Raw genomic sequence first — 21,048 nt, 5'->3', positions numbered from 1 at the left:
ACCTCTAGTTCCAGTGCTACGCCCTCCTAATGAGAAAGTTTTCCCTATTATCCAATGTAACTTCTCTTGCTCTAACTTGAAACTATCATTGAATTGTCATCGATCTCTAAGACACAGCTGGGTAAAGTTATCCTATTATTCTTCAGAGACCTCTTTTCTCACAAACTCCTGGGCTCAGTACTCTTGAATTCAGCAATGATTATCAGTCTGAACCTGGATCTGGTTTCTAAATTGCCTTCTGGCTCTGTAAAGAACTGAACCAAGCCCTGTAGCCTAATGGCCCATCCCTATGGGTGTCAAATCTGAGCACAGATCTGAGTTGCACATGTTGACCCCCATCTCTCATCAGCCCATTACTCAGTGTGGACCCAGGGGGCCCCCTCCAACCCTTCCTTTCCACTTCATACACACACATCAAATATAACCCCAGGTTTCTGTAGGACCATCAGTCATCTCCACATACCTCATTTACACTTATTCAAGAGATTCTCCTTGCTCTTACCTGGTAGGAAGTGACCATGTTTTACTGAAGATCATTTGCATAACCAGGGAGGGGTGACTGAGACAGCTGCCTTGGGCACTGACTTGGGGTGGGTTGTGGCAAAAAACATCTGTGGCCACAGCCATGCAAATGCAATCATGACCTTGTGGCACAATGGCAACCAGACACTTTCCTATGTGTGGCAGCTTCCTTGGGTATCTGTCTGGCTATGTCATTACATCACTCTGACGGTTACCACGCCCCTGTGCTGTAGCTATCTCTGTATCAGTAGTGATCGAGGTGGGAAGGAAGGAGGCTGCTGGGCAATATCCTGATCCTGAGAGGCAGAGTTTGGTTCTGAGAGACCCTTATGGAGAGATGAGGTCACTGGCATTTTGACACTCCTGTGATCCAGTCACTGTCCTGAGGAGCATGTGGCTCACCTCACAAAACCTAATTCTAGCTTGCTCCATGCATGCAGTAAGCCGTGATCCTCAAGGGATCATTATGAACTGATGATAATATTTTTTTTACCCCTTTTTCATATCAAGCCAAACATTTGTGCACTTACATGTTATTGCTGTTAACAGTATTGCCAACTCTCATGACTTCTGGCATTTATCTTAAAGTCTACACTTTGGAAATGTGAAAAACTTAGCTCTTTTTATTTATATGTATATATTTATATATTAGTTTATTATAGAGATATAGATAAGAAAGAGCTAAGTTTTTCACATTCCCGAAGTGTAGACTTTAAGAACAATGCGAAAAATCATGAGAGTTGGCAACACGGTGTTCAGAGGAATGATTGGTAAAGGAGTTATCTTATTTTGGAAATCTGTTCATTTCAAGAATGTGTAAATCCTGCTTCCCTGAAGACAGGTTGAATTGAACAAACCAAGGGAGTTTCCTGTTTACAAAGGCTCTTTACAGCCAATATCCCTCACAATTGCTCTCCCTATAGGTTTTTTTCTCAGGGCCAGACATCATGACCCTTCAAGCTATAATGGAACTTCTTTTCCTGTGTTTCTCAAGTGTGACTTGACACAGGGTGACAGGTGGCAGCAATGTATTTTCACTGAATATTATCAGGATACCTAGGAAGGAGGACATTTATTTCCTTGAAAACATACACAGGTACAGACAGCATGGATGCAGGTTGCATGTGCCCAACACGCTACTACTACATATATTGGCTTTGCTTAGATACCCCTACCTAGAACAGTATTCAGTAAAACCTCTTCACCTGAAGTGTTCACATTCCTGAGAAACCTTGTATTTACAATTGTTTTAGGCAGTGATATGTATTTATGTTTTCAGCTGGAAACTGCTACTATTTTTGCAGCTTGCTTCTATCCAGGCACTTTGTGACAGTTTACAATTATTCCCTTAACTTAGGGCTGTCCAACTTCTGCAGCAGGGGGGAGGGGGAGGGCACATGCCTTATGAGTTGCACCAGCAGGGAGCTGCATGCCCTGTGGGCCACATCAGGGCAAACTATAGACCGCCCAGGCTGCACATTCTGTCCTTGGATGTCTCCAACCCCTCCAATACGTTTGCTAGCCCCTCTCCCCAGTTCCTCACTGCACATCTGCAATTATTTCCACCCACACCAAGTCCAACCTCCCAACCCCTTCCTTGTCTATGATCCCCACCCCTGCACTGCACTGTGTGTCCCAGGCTTACCCTCAGATCCCTGTGCTGCTTCATTGCCCTGGCCCTTCAGGCTGTTAGCTGCTCTAACTACTGGGCTTTTGGCTAAAAAGGGAACACTTTTGCTATAGTGCTGTTCTGTGCAGCATCTGCTCTTTTTAACACATCTGGAAGTTACTGGCCAGCCACTGCTTTCTCAGTAAGCACAGTAAATAAGTATTCATGAACATTACTAATGTTCTGATGACTGTTTCCAGGTCAATTGCATCAGATTTCTAAGCACTTACCTGAGAGAGTTATGAAGTATAAAAATAAATCATAACAGTAGTACCAGCAGACGTACAGGGCACTTTTAAACATGCTCTGACGCATTCTGATTAGAACGTGTCAGAGCTAATCAGAACACTCCAGTGTGCTGCAGCATCTTGTGCATTCAGTGTCCTGCATTTCAAAATGGTGGCGGGGGCACTTTAACTAGAGGTCATTGAACAAGCTTTAGCTAAGTGCCCCTGCCACTGTTTTGAAATGTGGGATGCTGAATACACAAGATGCTGTGGGCCTTTGAATTACAGCGGCTCCTAAAACTCACACTAATTAACACCCTCCTCCCCCACCACCCCAGAGCACGTGTATAGGCCCCCACAGTTCTTAACAATAAGGCCTGGGAGAACTCAAGGGAAAAGGGTCGGGGAAAATCAAGCACAGAAAGGATCCTTTCCACGTAGGCCCAAAAAAGTAGTTGGTCAGTTCTGTCCTACAGAAGCAGTGTTTTTAAGGGTTTGTATCTAGGTCTCAGTTCAGCAAAGCACTTACACACATTCTTGAGTCCCATTTAAAGCAGAGAGATTTGAGCAAGAAGTTGAGATTTGAAATGGGTTTTAATCACTGCTCTAAAGTCAATCCTAAAGCAGAAGACCACATAGGCAGCGTGCCAGTGGTGTTGGCTTGCTGTGAATCCTTTGCATTAACCAGGAATAAAAATGCAACATTTCTTGACCTGCATGGATGAGCTAGAAAGCTTTAAACCTATATGGATACAGTGGGACAAACTACACTTAAAATTCCTGAGGAAAAATCCTGGCCCTATTAAAGCCAATGGCAAAGCTCTCATTGGCTTAAGTAGGGCAACAATTTCACTCCTAATCCTTTTTTAACAACTTGCACTTATCTCCATTGTTCTTTAAAGTATATTTGTAGGGCAGATGGATCTCCTTAGTAATATAATTGGTTTATGATATGAATTAAATCAGGGTTAAAGGAAGAGGCATTTACAGTTCCTTAAGTAAATACAATGCTCTGAAACCATGTCAGGCTGACAGCCTTGAAGGATGGAGCCCTTTCATTATGCATAGAACATCAGAGGGGTCTGTTGAAGCTATACCATAGCCTTGATACTAAAATAAGCAGACTTGGAATGATCAATAAAGGTATACCACAGGGCTCTGTTCTGGCACTCATCCTTTACAGTTGGTATACATATGATATTCCCCATAGAAAAAAAAAATCAAGAAAATGTATTTCTGTGGGTGATTCTACCCATTCTAGCACTGGTCTCTGATTCTAGCATTATTGAAGCAACACTTGGTAATGATTTGGTAAAATTAAAAATTTATTTTAATGAATGGTATTTGAATCCCAACCCTGATGAAATAATTTATTTCTTTTTTTCATTTCACTAATGCCCAGGTGAACAGTGGACTAAGAATCAGCTTTTGTGGAAAACTAGTCAGCTATGGACCCAACACAAAACATTTAGAAATCCACCTTGACCATAGTTTCACCTATAGGCATCATCTACAAGAAACTAAGAAAAACCTTGCCACATGTAATAACACCATTCCAGAACTGGCTGGTACAAGCTGGGGAAGCGATGCTGAAGTTCTTAGAGCATTGGTGCTGACCCTTGTTTATTCAGTGGCTGGGTATTGTGCCCCAGTTTGGGGCAGAAGTGCCCATACCAACCTGATTGACTCTAAAATGAATGAAACATTGATATTTATAACAGGTATTTGCAGATCCATGCCTGTTATAGAATCATAGAAAATTAGGGTTGGAAGGGACCTCAGGAGGTCATCTAGCTTAATGCAAGACCATCCTCAACTAGATCATTCCAGCCAGGGCTTTGTCAAGCCGGGTCTTAAAAATCTCCAAGGATGGAGATTCCAAACCTCTCTAAGTAACCTGTTCCAATGCTTTGCCACTCTCCTAGTGAGAGTTTTTCCCAATATCCAACCTAAACCTTCTTTGCTGCAACTTGAGATCATTGCTCCTTGTTCTGTCATCTGTCACCACTGAGAACAGTCTAGCTCCATCTTCTGTGGATCCACTCTTCATGTAGTTGAATGCTGCTATCAAATCCCCCCCTTAGTCTTCTCTTCTGCAAACTAAATAAACCCAATTCCCCCAGCGGCTCCTCGTAAGTCATGTGCCTCAGCCACCCAAATATTTTCATTGCTTTCTGCTCGATTCTCTCCAACTTGTTCATACTTTTTCTATAGTGGGGGTCCCAAAACTAGATAGTACTCCAGATGTGGCCTCCCCAGTATAGAATAGAGTGGAATAATTACTTCCCTCAATTTTCTGGCAACACTTCTACTAAAGCAGCCCAGTATGCTGTTAGCCTTCTTGGCAACAAGGGCACACTGCTAACTCATACCCATGTTATTGTCCACTGTAACCCCCAGGTCTCTTTCTGCAGAGCTGCTGCCCAGCCAGTCAGTCCCCAGGCTGTAGCAGTACATGGAATTCTTTCATCTTAAGTGCGGGACTTTACACTTGTCCTTACTGAATTTCATGAGATTTTTTTTTGCCTAATCCTCTAATATGTCTAGGTCACTAGAATCCAAGACCTACCCTCCAGCGTATCTACCAACCCTGCCAGCTTGGTGTCATCTGCTGACTTGCTGAGGATGCACTCCATCGCATCTTCCAGAAAGATAGTGATGACATTGACCAAAACTGACCCCAGGACCAACCTGTGGGGCACTCCACTTGATACTAGCTGCCAGCTGGATATTGTGCCATTGATTACTACCCATTGAGCCCAACAATCCAGCCAGTTTTATATTCACCTTATGACCCATTCATCCAACCCATACTTCCTCAGCTTGCTTGTAAGAATGCTATGGGAGACTGTATCACCAGCCTTGCTAAAGTCAAGGGATACTACATCCACTGCTTTCCTCGCATCCACAGAGCCAGTCATTTCATCATAGAAGGCAACTAGGTTGGTCAGGTATGACTTGCCCTTGGCAAATTCATGCTGACTGTTCCTAATCACCTTCTTTTCCTCCAAGTGCTTAGAAATGGATTCTTTGAGAACTGGCTTCATGATTTTTCCAGGGACTGAGGTGAGGCTGACTGGTCTGTAGTTCCCTTCTCCCCTTTCTTAAAGTTGGGCACTATATTTGCCATTTTCCAATTGTCTGGGACCTCCACTGATCACCAAGAGTTTTCAGAGATAATGTCCAGCAGCTCTGCAGTCATATCAGCCAACTCCCTCAGCACCCAAGGATGCATTGCATCTGGCCCCATGGACTTGTACATGTCCAGCTTTTCTAAATAGTCACTAACTTGTTCTTTCACCACTGAGGGCTGCTCACCTCCTCCCCAAACTGTGCTGTCCAACACAGTCATCTGGGAACTGGCCTTGCCTGTGAAGACTGGGGTAAACAAGGCTATTCCTCATCTTCTGTCCCTAGATAGTCTCCCTCATTCAGTAAAGAACCTGCACTTTCCCTGACCTTCCTTTTGTTGCTTACATACTTATAGAAATTCTTCTTGTTACCCTTGTTACTCTACACATCCCTTGTTAGCTGCAACTTCAATTGTGCTTTGGCCTTCCTGACTTCATTTCTACATACTTGAGCAATATTCTTATACTCCCCCCACATTGTTTGTCCAAGCTGTCACTTCATGTAAGCTTCCTTGTTATGGTTAAGCTCACCGAAGAGCTCTCTACTAAACCAAGCTGTCCTGCTGTGCATTGATCTGCAGGATGTGTTGGCTCCTGCCAGGGCCCTTCCCCTTGACTGGAAGGATTGAAGGGAACGTGACCTGTGTCCCATCCCCTTCATCCTTGCACTCAGAGCTCTGTAATCACTCTTAATCCATTCCTTGGGTGTCTGTTTTATCTCATGTCCCTTCCCCTAATTTTCAATGTAAGTAGGCTACTTTAAGAGTTAACAAGAAACTGCATACATTCAATTCACTTCCAAATTTTGAAGAACCTAATGACCACCCCCAGGCCAAGGCTTAAGTCAAGACGGCCATTTTGGAGTGTGGGAAAAAAGCTGAATAATGAAAATTTAGACATTAAGGAAAAATGTATCCAACAATGGAACACAATATAATTAATAAATTTCTTATCATGGATCCCACATCTAAACCTCCTGGCTTTGCTTTATCAAGGCAAAGCAGAACACGTTGAACAGGGTTCATACTGGACAAGATAGATGTAACTACCTACTACATAAATGGAATTTTATTAAAGACCCCAAGTCTGAGTGTGGTAAAATTCAAGCTATAGCACACATTATGGAGGAATGCCCTATTTATCATTTTCATGGTTGCATTGAAGATCTGCACCAGGCTACTGATGATGCCTTGCAGTGGATTTCAAACCTAAAACTGTCTCTCCTGCCTTATCCCTTAGTGCCAGTGTTTATAGCTAGTTCTGTCATGCAGTTGCTGTATTCTGTATGAATAAATAAATATGACTTTGTGGAGCAAGCTTCTCCATTCTGCCTCAATGCACTGTAATGCATAATTGGAGAGACAAAGGGGAATACCTGATGAGACTACTAAAAGATTGCTTCTTGTTATAGATTCAGTTTATGAGGTCTGTGAGGATAAGTGTCCACTGTGGACAGGACTGAAATCAACAACAACCACAGCTAACATGAGTTCCTTTTGAATCAGTAACCGAGGAAAGATATACAAAAGCAGTGATCTGAACCAGCTACAGTCGCAGATTTACCATTCAAGCTTCCAGACACTTAACTTTTCTCTGACCAAACTGCCCTCTCTGCTTAATATATTAACCTTTTATTTTTATATTCTGAAAACATTTTGACTTAATAATCATTTATTGTACATTGAACTTCCAGAAGCTAGTATTGTGCTATTAGCAGCAGCAACTGTTGGTGAGGGAAAACATCTCTGATCTGTTGTTGAAGTAACAGCATTTCTCTGAGACATGTTAGAGAAGGAGAAATGGTGGCAAAACATTTTCAGTTACTCTGTTTCTGTTGGCATGAATGTTTGGAGCTGAAATATTTTATATGTGAATATGCATGAATGTGACATACCTGCAGACATTGCATTTGTATGTAATTTATTCCACTATCTCCATCCAGTCCATACTGTTGTGTGCCTTCCATCTCCAGTCATCCACATTTAATTTCTGTAGGTCTGACACTACATCATCTAGCCATCTTCGTCTTGGTCATCCAGGTAGCCTTCTCCTACCCCAAGGAGCACTTTTTTTGGGTGTCCAGATCACTTACATTTTTTTGATGCAACCCAGTCACAATATCATTGTGCTCCGATTTTGTGTGTTGAGATTGGGTCTTTGTACAATTGATAAAACTCATTGTTGGTTCTTATGTGCTATTTTTATGTTAGGAGATCATACTGTGCACCAAAGATATTCTGTAAAATCTTCCTTTCATAATAGTTTAGTATTGTCTTATTTGCTTTTGCTAGTACCCATGTTTGACTGCTGTAGGTTAAACATGGCCTATGGTTTTATAGAATTGAAATTTAGTTTTCCGTGACATGAGCTTGGATGACAGGAGCTTGTGCAATGCAAAATGGGCTCTGTTTCCTGCTTCTATTCTTCCTTTGATTTCTTCCTTTATATTACCATCCTGTGCTATTATGGAATCTAAATACTTGAAGTGAGTCACTTGCTTAAATTTTGTGTTTATTTTTGTGAAGCCCCTGGCTTACTGCTGTCCTATTGACCAGCAGGTACTGTGTTTTATTCACAGTAGGCCAATTTTATTTGCTTCAGTTCCTAGTTAGGTATACAGAGCTTCCATATCATTCAGATTTTCACTTATGAGAACTATAGCATCAGCATATGCGATGACTTTATGCTCTCCATTCAGTTGAACTCCTCCCGGCATGTTATTTATGCTCCTCATGACTCTTTCCTGCCCAACGTACAAGCTGTGCACGCTTTCATTTTCTCATTTTTCGTTTTCATTTCCTTGGAGTCTCAGACCAGCAGATTCCCCATGCCTGACAGAGGGTGACTGCACTCAAAAGCTTGCTAAGAACTTTTTCCCAACTACTCAGCTAGTCTAATAAAAGATATGACATCTACCCAAAGAACCTTGTCTTCATTTTCTTATGCACACATACCAATAGATGCTCCTTGCCATTTCCCCTCTTTGATAGTACCTTTTTGACTTTTGCCTAGGAGACAATATGGTCACAAAGCCCTGTATCTATAGCAGTGGTATACCAGAGCAACTGTCCATGTTGCTGATCTTCAGCTACCCTTCCCTACTATGGCCTTGTTACACAGTAATTTGTGGCATACCCTGGAGCTCCTAACATCTGGATTGGCTGCACATTAACACTTGAAACTAGTTTTAAGCACTCATAAGGCAGCCCGAAGGTGCGCTGCTCCAGGACACGATTCTCTCTGATCTGCTTTACCCAGCTTATGTATGTTGCAGTCATTCTAGGTTACACTTTAACCTAAGGTACATTAAGGCGATTTAGGTGTGCATCTACACTTGGACGCCTTAAGGCACCTTTAACATGGCTCACTGGGCAGCCTGCTCTGGTCAGCACCCTGGATAGCCCTCAGAAGCCTGCAGCAGCAGAGCCAGGCAGCACAGCCCAGAACCGGCCAAGGGGGTGGGAGCCTCCAGTCCCCACAATGCAGTCGGCTCAGCCCTGACCCTAACCCTAACCCCCTCCCTATGTTTCTGCCTTCCCATTGTCAGATGACAGTGGGCCAGAGCCAAGCCCATGGGGCCCCATGCTGCCTTTGGGTACTGCCAAGAAGACATGGAGGGTGCTGTTCTGCAAAGTGTGGATGCTGGAGCTGGCACAGCAGTCCCAGCAACAGCAGCCCCTGTCAGTGTGCAGTAAGTCAGCAGAGGGGGCAGGAGGCATAAGTGCTCCTGTCAAAGTGCAAGGGAAAGGGCCACCTGTGACTCCTTGCAGGGGAAGGGGCAGTGCAGCGCAGGCAGGGCCTTTGCTAGTGGTTCCCCCATGCCCATCCCTCAGGGCAGGTTTGCTGGCCAGATAATGCAGCCCTGCAGGGGCAGGACACCTTGCTGCCCACCTGAGATTCAGGCACCTTTAGAAGCCAACACTGGGGCTCCTGCCTGACAGCAGGTGGACTGGGATGGCACCTGCCCCCAGCACGGTTTTCCCAGCTCCACCCACCTCCATCCTAGGCAAGCGCCTGGTCTCTGTGCCAGACACTGCCCGTAGGAGAGTGGGCATGAGCTCCTGGGGGCTCTGTGCAGCTCATCCCAGGCAGGCGGGGTGCAACGCAACCCACCTGATCCAAGGCCAATCCCAGCTCCTGTGGCTGAGCTGCACAGAACCCCCAGGAGCTCGTGCCACCTCTCACAGGCAGTGTCCAGCATGGAGGCCAGGCACTTCCCTGACATGGAGGTGGATGGAGCAGGGAAAGGTTGTAGCTGGGGGCAGACACAGACCCAGCCTGTCTGCTTTCTCGGGCAGGTGCCCCAGCATGGGCTTTTAAGGGTGCCTGAATGCTGGGTGGGCAGCAATGCATCCCCCCCTGCAGGGCTGCATTGCAAGGGAGAGGCACAGGGGAGCTGCTAGCAAAGGTTCTGCCCATACTTCGCTGTCCCCTTCCCCTGCAGAGTGTCATGGGGGGGCAGGGGGAGGAGCTTTCCCTTATGCTATGACAGGAGCACTTGTGCCTCCTGCTGTCTCTGCCAACTTAGTCCCCAGTTGATGAGCACACTGACAGGGACTGCTGCTGACAGAACTGCTGCTCCAGCTTAAGCATCTGTGCTTTACAGAACAGCACCTGCCACCTCTTCTTCTTGGTGGCAGCCAGCAACAGCGTTGAGCCTCATACTCTCGGCTCCAGCCTGCTCAGTCACATAGCATTAAGATGTCTACACATGGGTTAAGGCACCTTAACTGATTATGCCTAAATTTGATACCTGCTTTATTCGGGTATTAAGTTTAGGCACAATTAGCCTAAAATTGCCATTTTAATAGTGCATTAAGGGTGTGCCCTTAGTGTGCCTTAAAAATGGCTAATGTGCCTTAAATCACCATGTGTAGATGCACCCACTGTGAACATCCCATCTGCCACCCACTCCATCTGGCCCAGATGGGGACCACTGCACCTCCTCCCCTGGCCGTCCTGAGCACCCCAGTTTTTCACTCACTACCCTCCCCACCACCACCCACCTTCTCCCCTGTTTACTTATAGCTGGTTGCACTATCTGTCCTGGTGGGGGCAGGTAGGAAGGGGTTAATCTGCACAGCCATTGCTGCTGCTACCACCACTGCTGCTGTTTGGGCCAGGCTGAGCTGGGAGAAGAGCAGCAGCCTGACAGGAGCGGCAGTGTGGAGGGGGATGGGGGAGGCACGGGCAGGCAGGTTAACCTTTCCCCGTTTGCTCTCCAGGACAGATAATGCAGACAACCACAAGCAAGCAGGAGTGGGGAGAACCCCAGGGCGGTGCAGTGTTGGGGGAACCAGGGGAGCCTTGGAGAGCAGGGGAGAAGCATGGAGTGAAGGGATGGGAGTGATTCTTATCTTCCAGTCCTCCAGACCCCTGCTGGCCTCAATGCATGACTTTCCCAGACTTGAGCCAGCACTAACACCAATTAATATCTGTGCCACTCACAGTGTAATGTGTGCAACAAGGCCCTGTAGTAGAACTGACATGTTGAACCATTCTGTTCTGACCTCACCATTTTTCATGGAAAATCTACAGAACACCTTTGAGTTAGGCCTTGGGGAAAAAAAATCGTAGCTTTACTGGACACTACACCATGGACTAAACATCAATGGACAATGAATCCATGGCTCATAACTTAATAAAATCTCTTCTAAACTCTCCGTACTCCATAGATAAGAATAGCCCTTTTCCCCTTTTGAATATCTTCCTCTTACATAGTTTGGTTACTTATATAAATGCACTTCTCTTGTTTTGAAGCTAATTTGGCTAACTTCTTTTTTCCTTTGCATCCCTTTTCCATTCCTCTAAATGACCCTTTTCATTTACATGCAGAATTAAACATAAGCCATGGTTTTATCTGGTTTTTAATCAAGGCCATTCCTAGTTCTTTCCCAGACCTGAAGAATGGCCCTTTGCACCCAAATGCTTGTCTAAAATTTGTCTCAGCAATGTAGTTGGTCCAATAAAAGATATCACCAAAAAAATCCTGCTCCCCTGCTTTGAGATCTAGATATACCATGGACACTTTGGCCTATGTACTTTGTTAAAGAATGCTTAAAAACTGTCATTAGGCTCTTATTTGGTGTTCCTTTTTCTCCACCATCATCTCCTGCTTCTAGTTCCTCCTATGGCTCACTCAAGCAGGCTGGCAGGCAGACCTCTGCCACTATGTGGAAGGCAAAGTCACTAGGGGTGCACCAGTAAAGATTTTCTTGGCCGACACCAATGGCCGATTATTAACCAGTCATATTGGCCAATACCAATCTGATAGCCGATTTACAGGAACGCAGCCTGGCAGCTTTTAGAGCAGCCTCCTGCTGGTAAGTCTATGGGGCAGGAGGGAGGGAAGGGGCAGATCAAGGCCCTCATGGTGGGGGAGGGAGTGTGGCAGGGGCAGGCAATACCCAACCAGAGTGGTGATTGTGATCCTGCAGGCAGCTCACCCGAGAGATGCAGGGGGGTGAGGAGGGGACATGGCTCCTGGCTGCCATGCATACTGCCAGGGCAGGCATGGGGGCGCATGTGCCCCCCAGATTTATGTGCAAGGTGAAGGTGTGCTGCCCACTGCGGGCTTGGAGCCTGTGGCTGCAGTAGCTTATTCCCAGCAGGGGGTCCAGGTCAGGGCCCCGCTTGGGGCACGTGGTGGCAGCACTGTGAGGGGTGGCTACAGGGAATTTTGGGGTGACTGTAGCCCACCCCATAGCCCCTCCAGTGCTACTGCCACCCACCCTGCCCCATTCTGCAGCCCTGGCTCAGTCCCCCTGCCAGGAAGAGGCTGGCATAGCCCCTGGTCCCGCACACAAATCCAGGGTGCAGCACATGCTGCCCCTGGCTCCCCCAGAGGTGTGAGCAGCAGCAGGGATCCATGCTCCTTTCCCACCCCTGCACCCACTGAACAAGGTGCCCATGGCTCCATCCCATTCCCAGTGGGGTCTCATTCACTTCCCTGGCTGGGCAGCACCTACCTCTGCCTGTGTCCCTGCTCCACTCCCTCCCTCACCATGGGGGCCTCGATCTGCCCTCCCCATGCCCATTCCCCGCTCCCCCACAGACTTACTGGCCAAATGCTGCTCTCCAGGCTGCATTCCTGGCCACGTGCGCGCAGAAATGTGGGGTGGAAAGTTTTCTGGAAAATTTTCCAGTGCTTTATTTTTCCACCTAACATCTCTGCCTTTAGCGAAAGAGAATGTGGTTCAAGTAGTTCTGAATCAGATTTGCCTCAATCTGATTTCGAAATGGCACTAATAAGTAGTGCAAGTGATTCTACAGATAGCAACAGTGAAACTGGGGGTGCCGCAATGATCTCAGTGGAAGAGAGTTGAACTCTGTTGAAGTAGATGAGTGGACAGCCATGGCATATCATGCACAGCTCTTCGGGTGTGCTAAAATTCATGTGTCAACAGTTTTCAGTGCCTTCATTTTTTTTCTTAAATTTAAACAAGCAACGTAAGGGAAGTACATATGCTCCTGCCTGGCTTTGAATGCCCACTTGTGGGCTGCCTTGGCCCAGACAGCAGAGGGTGTATGCTCTCTAGCTTCGTGGGTTCCTCGAGGTGGGCTTCAGTTGTTCTGCTGGCCTTCCCTGAACTCTCCTGCCACGTCTTTGAATGTTATGTCAGTGTGAGGTTCAGCCTGAAAACTCTCCTCAGGGATGACCACCCCACTTACGGGATGTTTGTGGGGCTCCACCTCCCCTACACCCCAGCCTTACAGCAACCTCCAGTGGGGCAGTTCTCCCCCAACTTCCCTTAGGTTGGTTTTCACCTCTTCTTTGTGTTTGCCGAATTGGCCACACCACCACTTGGCATCTTCCACGACGAACTTCTTTAATGACACAAGGGGGAAGTCACCCCCAGTGTTCCACCCTTCCCGAGGCTCGATCTCAGTGCCCACGGTGTGGGAAGCTCTCGCTGCTTCCTCAGCCATCCAACATCCAGGCACTCCCTGTGTGCCGGTTCCATCCATTGCCGGCACAGAGAGCCTCCGCCTCCTCACTGGCTCTCCCCTCCCTACTGCCAGTGGCCACTTTTATCCCTGCCGGCTGGTGTGTCCTTATGACGTCACCCGCCGGCCTTAATTCCATAAAGGCGTGGCTTGTAAACTGCACAGGCTTTTCTGTCTTCTGGCATCGCTCCTCCTGCAGGTAAGAGGTTATTTTGCATTTCTTTCTTTCTTTGAGTGTTTCTTCCCGTGCCGAGCCCCATGGGCAGAGCTTCCCAGTCTCGCTTCTCACTGTCCCTGGGACAACATACTATTGTGTATTGTCTTTACATTTTTACAAGTATTCCAATAAAAATTATTTCTTTCCACATAAAGCTTTGAATGTGTTTGAATATAACATTTAAATCACATTAAATGTGCTGCATTTAATTTTTTTCCTAATCAAATATTTCAATTCAAATACATGTTGCTATTTGAACATAAAATTAACATAGGGGCTCTTTTTTAGTTTCGTTTACTAAATCAACTTTTTATATAAAGTCACAGAAACATGCTAAATCTGACCACACTCTATTTAAGGCATTGGAAAATTTTCCAATTCAGAATTTTCAAGAAAACCCACATCCCTGTGTGCATGGCAGTTGCATGCATGCACGTGGCATTTATCGGTGACACAATCAGCTACACCAGCCAAAAAAAGCAGATTGCCGATAAGGTTAATTTTCCTTTTATCGGTGCTGATTTGATATGTGACCAATATATCGGTGCACCTCTATTTATCACGATAAAGTAAATAACAAAGCACTTTGGTGGCAGAAGTGGATCAAGGCATTTTGCTTTAGGAGCTGAAGTAAGAATCTAAATCAATGGAATTATATTCTAGCACATAGAGAAGTTACAGGAGTTTTTTCCTCCAGGAACTACAATAACTGGAAAGTAATTAATGTACTTCAGCAGATGAATGCATGTGGATAAGCCTCCTTACCCCCATGCACCCAAGGGAAAAATGGTGCTTTCAATTAGCTGAAGAACACTTCCAAAAATGACATCAGATTATATAAATTGGCCACCTAATCTTAGGGGCAGGGACACTCACACTGAAACATATAACTGATAATCATGAGTCTTAGATCTGCAAGACCCCTGCAGATGAGGGGTAATGCCTGAGTGTAGATTATGATATATTTTCTCTTTACAGCTTTTATCCTAAAATAAATGAGCTGTACTTTTTGAAAGCTGGCTGGTCACTGATTAACAGTGTCTTAGTCTGACAGAAAGCAGAACTGCAGCTGCTGAGCTGAATTCAGGCCTGCTGGGACAAGCACAGTTAATTTCAATGGAGTTGGAACTCCAAAAGCCAGGTGTAGAGAGAGATGGGCATGCACATTTTTACACGTAGGAAGGTGATGGTTTATGACCTTAGACCTAATGGGGTGCCCTTGAGGAGACCACAGTAAGTGCCTTTAACCCCAGAACTGCAACAGGAAATAAGGTAACATGAAGCCCTCTGACTTATCTACCTCAGCTGTACAGAGTGCTCCTAAGAAGTGGCACCAATACACAGTAGAGATTCATTCATTTTTTATTTGGTCTGATTTATTTCTTTTGGATAAAAAATGAATTATATCTTCAGGTAGAGAGAAAGAACATGAAGCTGGATTTTTTTTACATGGTTCTTACTTTTTTAATCTTTCTTGTTTGACACAAGATAGTAAGAAAGCTTTCTTGAATCTAAGATGTGCCCACCTGGGAAATTGGTACAAAAAACTTTGATCCTGTACCTGGCTAAATTACCTCTGAGCTTTGAGGGAAACATTTAATTTTTCATATGAATGAGGCCAAGAAACGTTTAGAAGCTTGGGTTATGAAATATCCCCCCTTGAATAATCACTTTTTTTAGATAAGGGTATTTTAAAAGTGGCAGCTTATTTCTCCTAGAGCTGAGCTAGCAGTTTAATGGGGAATTGAACCTGTCTTTTTCAGTCTAATGAACTCAGCTTCTTTGAGTTTGGGTTCTCCAGTCTTAACTAATGTACATGTAATATGTTTGCATATGCATGCAGACACACCAGGCCTTTTAGGGGAGGAAAGGGGATGTGCTAATGGGGATTAGACATAGTTGTGGAAGTCAGAAGAACTGGCTGCCACAGCTTTTCCCAGCTCTGCCACAGACTTTCTGACATAGTACCCAATAGGTATAGCTACATGAGATGCTAACTGCACAGTAGCTGAATAATACTGGCAAAAGCACGTCACAGCACCAGTGTTAATATACTACTGCACAGTAGCTTCACTTAAAATGCACTCACCAGTGCTACTGTGTAGTAATTCTGGCTACTATGCATTTATTTAGTACTTGATTATACAAAAACTAAATAAATGTGCAGTAACCACTGAGCAGTAGTGTCTCATGTAGACATGTCCAATGTCACTTTACATCTCATTATTCTCACATATAAAATTAACTTAATAGGTGCCTACCACTGGAGAATGTTAGAGGTTTAATTCACTAAAAATTTTAAGTACATGAGCTCTTCAGATAGGTGCAACAGGAGAGTAGAGTTGTGTTAGGGTGTGAATAATATATACTTTCCCCTCTACTCCCAAGGGGATCTTCCTGGAAAAGTCTTTAAAGTGGGTGGAAAGAACCTTCTGGGAATATCCCTTATGCAAAAAGGACTGTCTGGTTGACATAAAGCTGATTTAAAGTTCTCTGTACTCAGACAGGATATAGGGTGTGGATTGGGTATATGCAGGAAACAGATGTGCATGATATGATGGCCATAACCCTGCAACTACAGCTATTCACTATAAACTAGAGCAGGGGTGGCCAACCTGTGGCATGAGCAGGCTCTGTGTGTGGGGCCCGCATCGGACTGGGGAGAGAGCAGGCAGCAGAGTGGCAGATAGGGCAGGAAGCAGAAAGCAAGTATCAGAGCAGGCAGGGAGCACAGGACAGGAAGTAGAGCAGCAGCTTGGTTAGAGAGCAGAAAGTTGAGCAGGATATCAGGTAAGGGAAAGGGATTGGAGTGGCACTAAGAGGGTTAATTTGTGTCATACCTGCCAAAAAAGAGTGGCCCCCAGTGAACTAAAGCAGCCTTTAGGTGCAGGAACAGGGAAACTGAGAACTGTCCTCCTGATGTCAAGCCAGTTTGCATAGTGGAGACTGGAAACCAGTTTTTGACTCTAACCTGAATGAGCTCCAGGCAGTGCATCTAAATGTGCCCGAAGTGTTTCTCTTAATAATGGCTGCAGATGAAGACTTCCAAGACAATGCTAGCATGCTAACAGTTTTGAGTCACTGAGCAAGGAGAAGAGCGCCTTTCTCTGTTTCACAAAGATGGCTATAGCCAAGCATTTGTCCCCTACTTAGGCAAATTAAAGATGTTCCCTTAATTTGTTTTGAATTAAGGCCACTGTCTCCTGAGGTTAAAGACAACCCAAGAATGGCAGAGATAACAGTACTCAGTCATGGTGCAAGTACTGGGGCTGATGGGGAGGAGGGAAAAGGGCTAATCATCAGGGATCCAGGTTTTCTGTTTCCCACAGAAAAATGGAGAAAACCATGGATTCCTTGTTTTTATTGGAGAAACATGGATTTTCCTTTTTAGCAGAGAAATCTGTGGATTCTCTACTTTTGCAAACAGCTCTGCAGGCTGCACAGCTCTAGCCTGCAAGAGTCAATTGCAGAAAGGATGGGAAATCCTCAGCCCTGGCCAGAGGAGGAGGGACAGCGGGGAGGGCAAGGCCTGAGCCTCTGAGGCAGCCAAGGCTGGGCTCAGGCTCAGACTCGCCCTTTGCCCCTGGAGCATGGAGGTAAGTGGGGCTTGGGGCAGGGCTGGGGAAGATGGTTGGGGACTGAGGGAGTGGGAAGTGCTGCCGGCCCCAGGCGGCACATCACAGCTGGGAGCAGGGCCAGGGGGTGAGGGCAGGGGTGCCTTTCTGTGGGGGGGCTTTGTGGGAATGCGATGCGGGGTGCAGTGTGGTGGGGCCTGCCATGTGCCGGCCGCACATACCGCTTGGCTGCCTGCCCAGGCGAGGGGAAGAGGGAGGCTTGCATGCGGCTCTGGAGCCGCGGCGAGGGATTGGGGGTGGGGAGAAGGCTTCTGCTACTTACCTGGAGGGCCACGATGGCGGTGATGGCCGCTGCCTACAAAGCCTCCCACTGCCGCCACGGAGCTATGCCTGGAGCTGTGCAGCCGGCCACTAGGTAGCAGCATGGTGGTGGCCAGGCGGCACGCAGCCATCCCCACCGCCACCCCACGCCACACTATGCCGCTGCCACTGGCTGCACAGCTCTGAGCATGGCTCCGCAACAGCAGCGGCACAGCATGGGGGGGTGGGGATGGGAATGGCTGTGTGCTGCCTGGCCACCACCACACTGCTGCCATCACCCGGCAGGCAGCCAGTCGCACAGCTCCAAGCACGGCTCTGTGGCAGCAGCAGGAGGTTTTTTATGCAGCGGCAGTCACCGCTGGCACGGGCAGCCCCACAGGTAAGCAGCAGCGGCTGCCCATGCCAGTGGTGACTGCCGCTGTGTACAAAACCTCCCGCTGCCACCACAGAGCCATGGCCGGCGGCTGCAGTGCAGCACAAGGTGGTGGTGGGGATGGCTGCATGCCGCCCAGCCACCACCACACTGCCGCCCAGCAGCCGGCTGCACAGCTCCGGGCACAGCTCCACGGTGGCAGCAGGAGGTTTCATAGGCAGCAGCCGTCATGGCCCTCCAGGTAAGTGGTAGCAGCTGCTGCGTGTGAGCCCCCACCCCTGCGCCCCCATCCCTCGCTGTGGCTGCAGTTGGCCATGAAGCTGTGCTCTGGCCGCATGCAAGCCCGCCTCTCCCCTTCCCCTGGGCAGGCAGCCAGGCGGCATGTGTGCAGCCCGCATATGGCGGGCACCACCATACCGTGCCCTGCATCGCTTGCCCGCAAAGCTCCCCCAAAGAGGGGCACCCCTGCCCTCGCCCCCTGACCCTGCTCCTGGGAGTGGGCACAGGGGCACACTCCCCCTGTTCTTGATCTATCCCCCAGTACCTTCCCTTTTCCCTGCACTGCCCCACCCGTTCCCCCCACACAAACTTACCTGCTGGGGTGGGTGTCAGTGTCTGTGTCTGCATGTCTATGTCTGGAGGTCTGGGGGCCTACTGTGAGGGGCATCAAGAGAGCTGTTGAGACTCGGGTGGGGGGAGTGCGGGGGCCTTTAATTTTTATAATGGATTTTGAGTTTTTAATCAGAGAAAACCAGGATCCCTGCTGATCATTAACAATGGGACATCCTTTCTAACACTACTAATTCTGTGGCAAGCTGAATACCTTGTGCTAGTTTCTGCACTTCCAGTCACCTTCAAAATTTAGCCTTGGGAAGTTGGTTTATCAATTCATACTTAACAGCATTTAAATTAAAGTGCTGACTACTCTGGCTGGGGATTGCACATTATGCTTGAGCCAAATGGAACATCATTTTTTGCCAACCAAAAAAAGCAGCAAAAATGGCACAATTGAAGTGGGGATAGAGAGACCAGGCCCAGACCTTCTGAAGTATGAAGTGATACAAGTGAAATTAGATTTGGTTATGTGACAGGTAAAAGAGCATTGTGGGTGGGTTTAACATGACTTTCCAAGCATCAGTTCTTAGGATAAACTCAACTAACAGCTGTACTAAATTCTTTACTGTTTAAGTTTGAGTGGTTCCAAGTGCTGAATTTTTAGTTGTTAATTCTCTCAAAGAATACTCCTGTTAAAGTAAACTATGAAACACTTATAACAGTGCCCTTCCTTACTAATATTTTCTATTTGGGCTTTTATTTATCAGGTTGATTCTGATGGCACCATTACCATGGAAGAGCAAATTTATCTTCTCCTGGAAGCCAAAGTTCAATGTGAACTGAATATCACCACCCAGCTACAAGAAGGAGGTGAAGTATCTAAGGAACTAGCTTATGTTTCTTTCTTCCCAAGCTGTTTTAATAGGGCGCCAAATCCTTCAACTATGTCACAAAACTAAAGGCATCAATGTGGAGAGATTCCAGTTTTCTTATTCAGCTTTTGTTTTAGAAACAAATCAAGTGAGAGTGTCTGAAATGTGTCTATACTTGACCTTCTTTAGTTCTTTTTCCTCTTCCAATTTATTATCTTAAACAAAAAAAAGTTTGTATCTTGACTTATACTTTAAAGTGATCTAGGGCTTCTAGAGTCCTTTATGATTTCTTTGGCTAGTGGGGCCCATCACTTGAATTCATCAGTGTGCAGGACAGTCTACATTCCTTTCATAATTTGATGTGGCCTTATTTCTCACTGCTTTGGAGTCAGGCTTTTAAAAGGTGAGCTGCAAAGGATATTTTAAAAATGTTTATCTTTATCTTTTTATTCTTTCTTTTTCTTTTAAAGTTTGGAAAATGCAAGCAATATTTTTCCCTCTGTTTTAAACTTAGAAATATCATAAGTGGCCAGTTTGATCTTCCCTGGTTTTGCTGCATAACAGTGGAAAACCCCAGGCAGGCTTATGATGAGGAATAACTTATGTCTACATTGCAATCTCTGCTGTGACTGTATTGTGGTATTGACAGCTTGACATTAGCTAGCTCAATCTAGGTATATTGCTCAGAATAACCATATTGCTCAGATTAGCCACCTGAATATATATTCTTGATTCTTAGGTGAGTTTTGTAATCCAGGATGAGCTCTATACTACTCTGGCTAGATTTCTAGCAGTTGCCAAGCTAACTGGTTTAAATTAATTCATGTATGTCTTGCAAGCCGTCACAGAAATGACTGCAATGTAGGTAGAGCCTTAGTTGAAAGTTTGATATGAGTGGATCTTTAACAAAGACTTCCTTTATCCAGAGTTTTAGGTGGTTGTTGAAGTTACATAAATGTTGATTAAGATAAACCAAATAATTTTTAAAGTAAATTTGTAAGTTGTTCTTAATTTTCACTTTATGTAATGGACCAGGTTGTACACTATCCAACCTAATGGTTAGGCTACTGGGGGAGGGCAGAAGCCAGGGATAGTCTAAAACAAGGGCCAAATCAGATGCCAAGTTACCAGATCTAAGGGGAAACCCCAGGGCAGACTCCAAAAAGGCCAAATCCAGCGAAACAGATAGCAAGTTACTAGATCCAGCAAAAATATCCAAAAAAAGCAAGATCCAAATCACAAGCCCAGGCAAAAGTCAGGAGTCGGAAGCCAAATTACCAAATCCAAGGGAAAATCCAGAAGCCAGAGTCCAGGAACAGAGCAAAAAGGATCAGGACACCAGGAGAACTAGATTGCAGAGGCTTGCCAGGGTAGACCTTCAGCCAGAGATGTTTGTTGGCCTGCAGTCTTTTGCCACAGCTGGAACTAAATAGGTAGACTGCTCTCCCAAGAGCCAATCAGCAGGTCTTGACAGTGGGCAGCTGGACTCATTAACTGGGTTATGCCTGCCAGTCAAAGCTCTAGGCAGGTGTGGCCCACTAGGTAATTAGCCCACCTCTTGTGCTGTCACCATTTCACAAGTTCTTCATTCATTACAGAGAGTCCCATAGAAGAGGGTCAGAACTTGAATTCTAGTTTT

The 21,048-nt window shown here is 46.1% G+C and overlaps 1 protein-coding gene across 1 annotated transcript in view; it reads left to right on the top strand.

The window, feature by feature from the left end:
* The window catches only part of PTH2R (parathyroid hormone 2 receptor), a 94,553-nt gene that overhangs the window by 16,474 nt on the left and 57,031 nt on the right, over positions 1-21,048 (top strand). The window contains exon 2 of the mRNA XM_090041225.1: positions 19,305-19,407. Coding sequence (XP_089897351.1) covers positions 19,305-19,407 — 103 coding nt within the window. The remainder of the gene's footprint in view (positions 1-19,304; positions 19,408-21,048) is intronic.

The sequence above is a fragment of the Crocodylus siamensis genome, chromosome 4 (assembly GCF_052110815.1).
Source record: "Crocodylus siamensis isolate JL-2025a chromosome 4, ASM5211081v1, whole genome shotgun sequence".
NCBI lineage: Eukaryota > Metazoa > Chordata > Crocodylia > Crocodylidae > Crocodylus > Crocodylus siamensis.
This window is presented reverse-complemented; position numbering and strand designations above follow the sequence as displayed.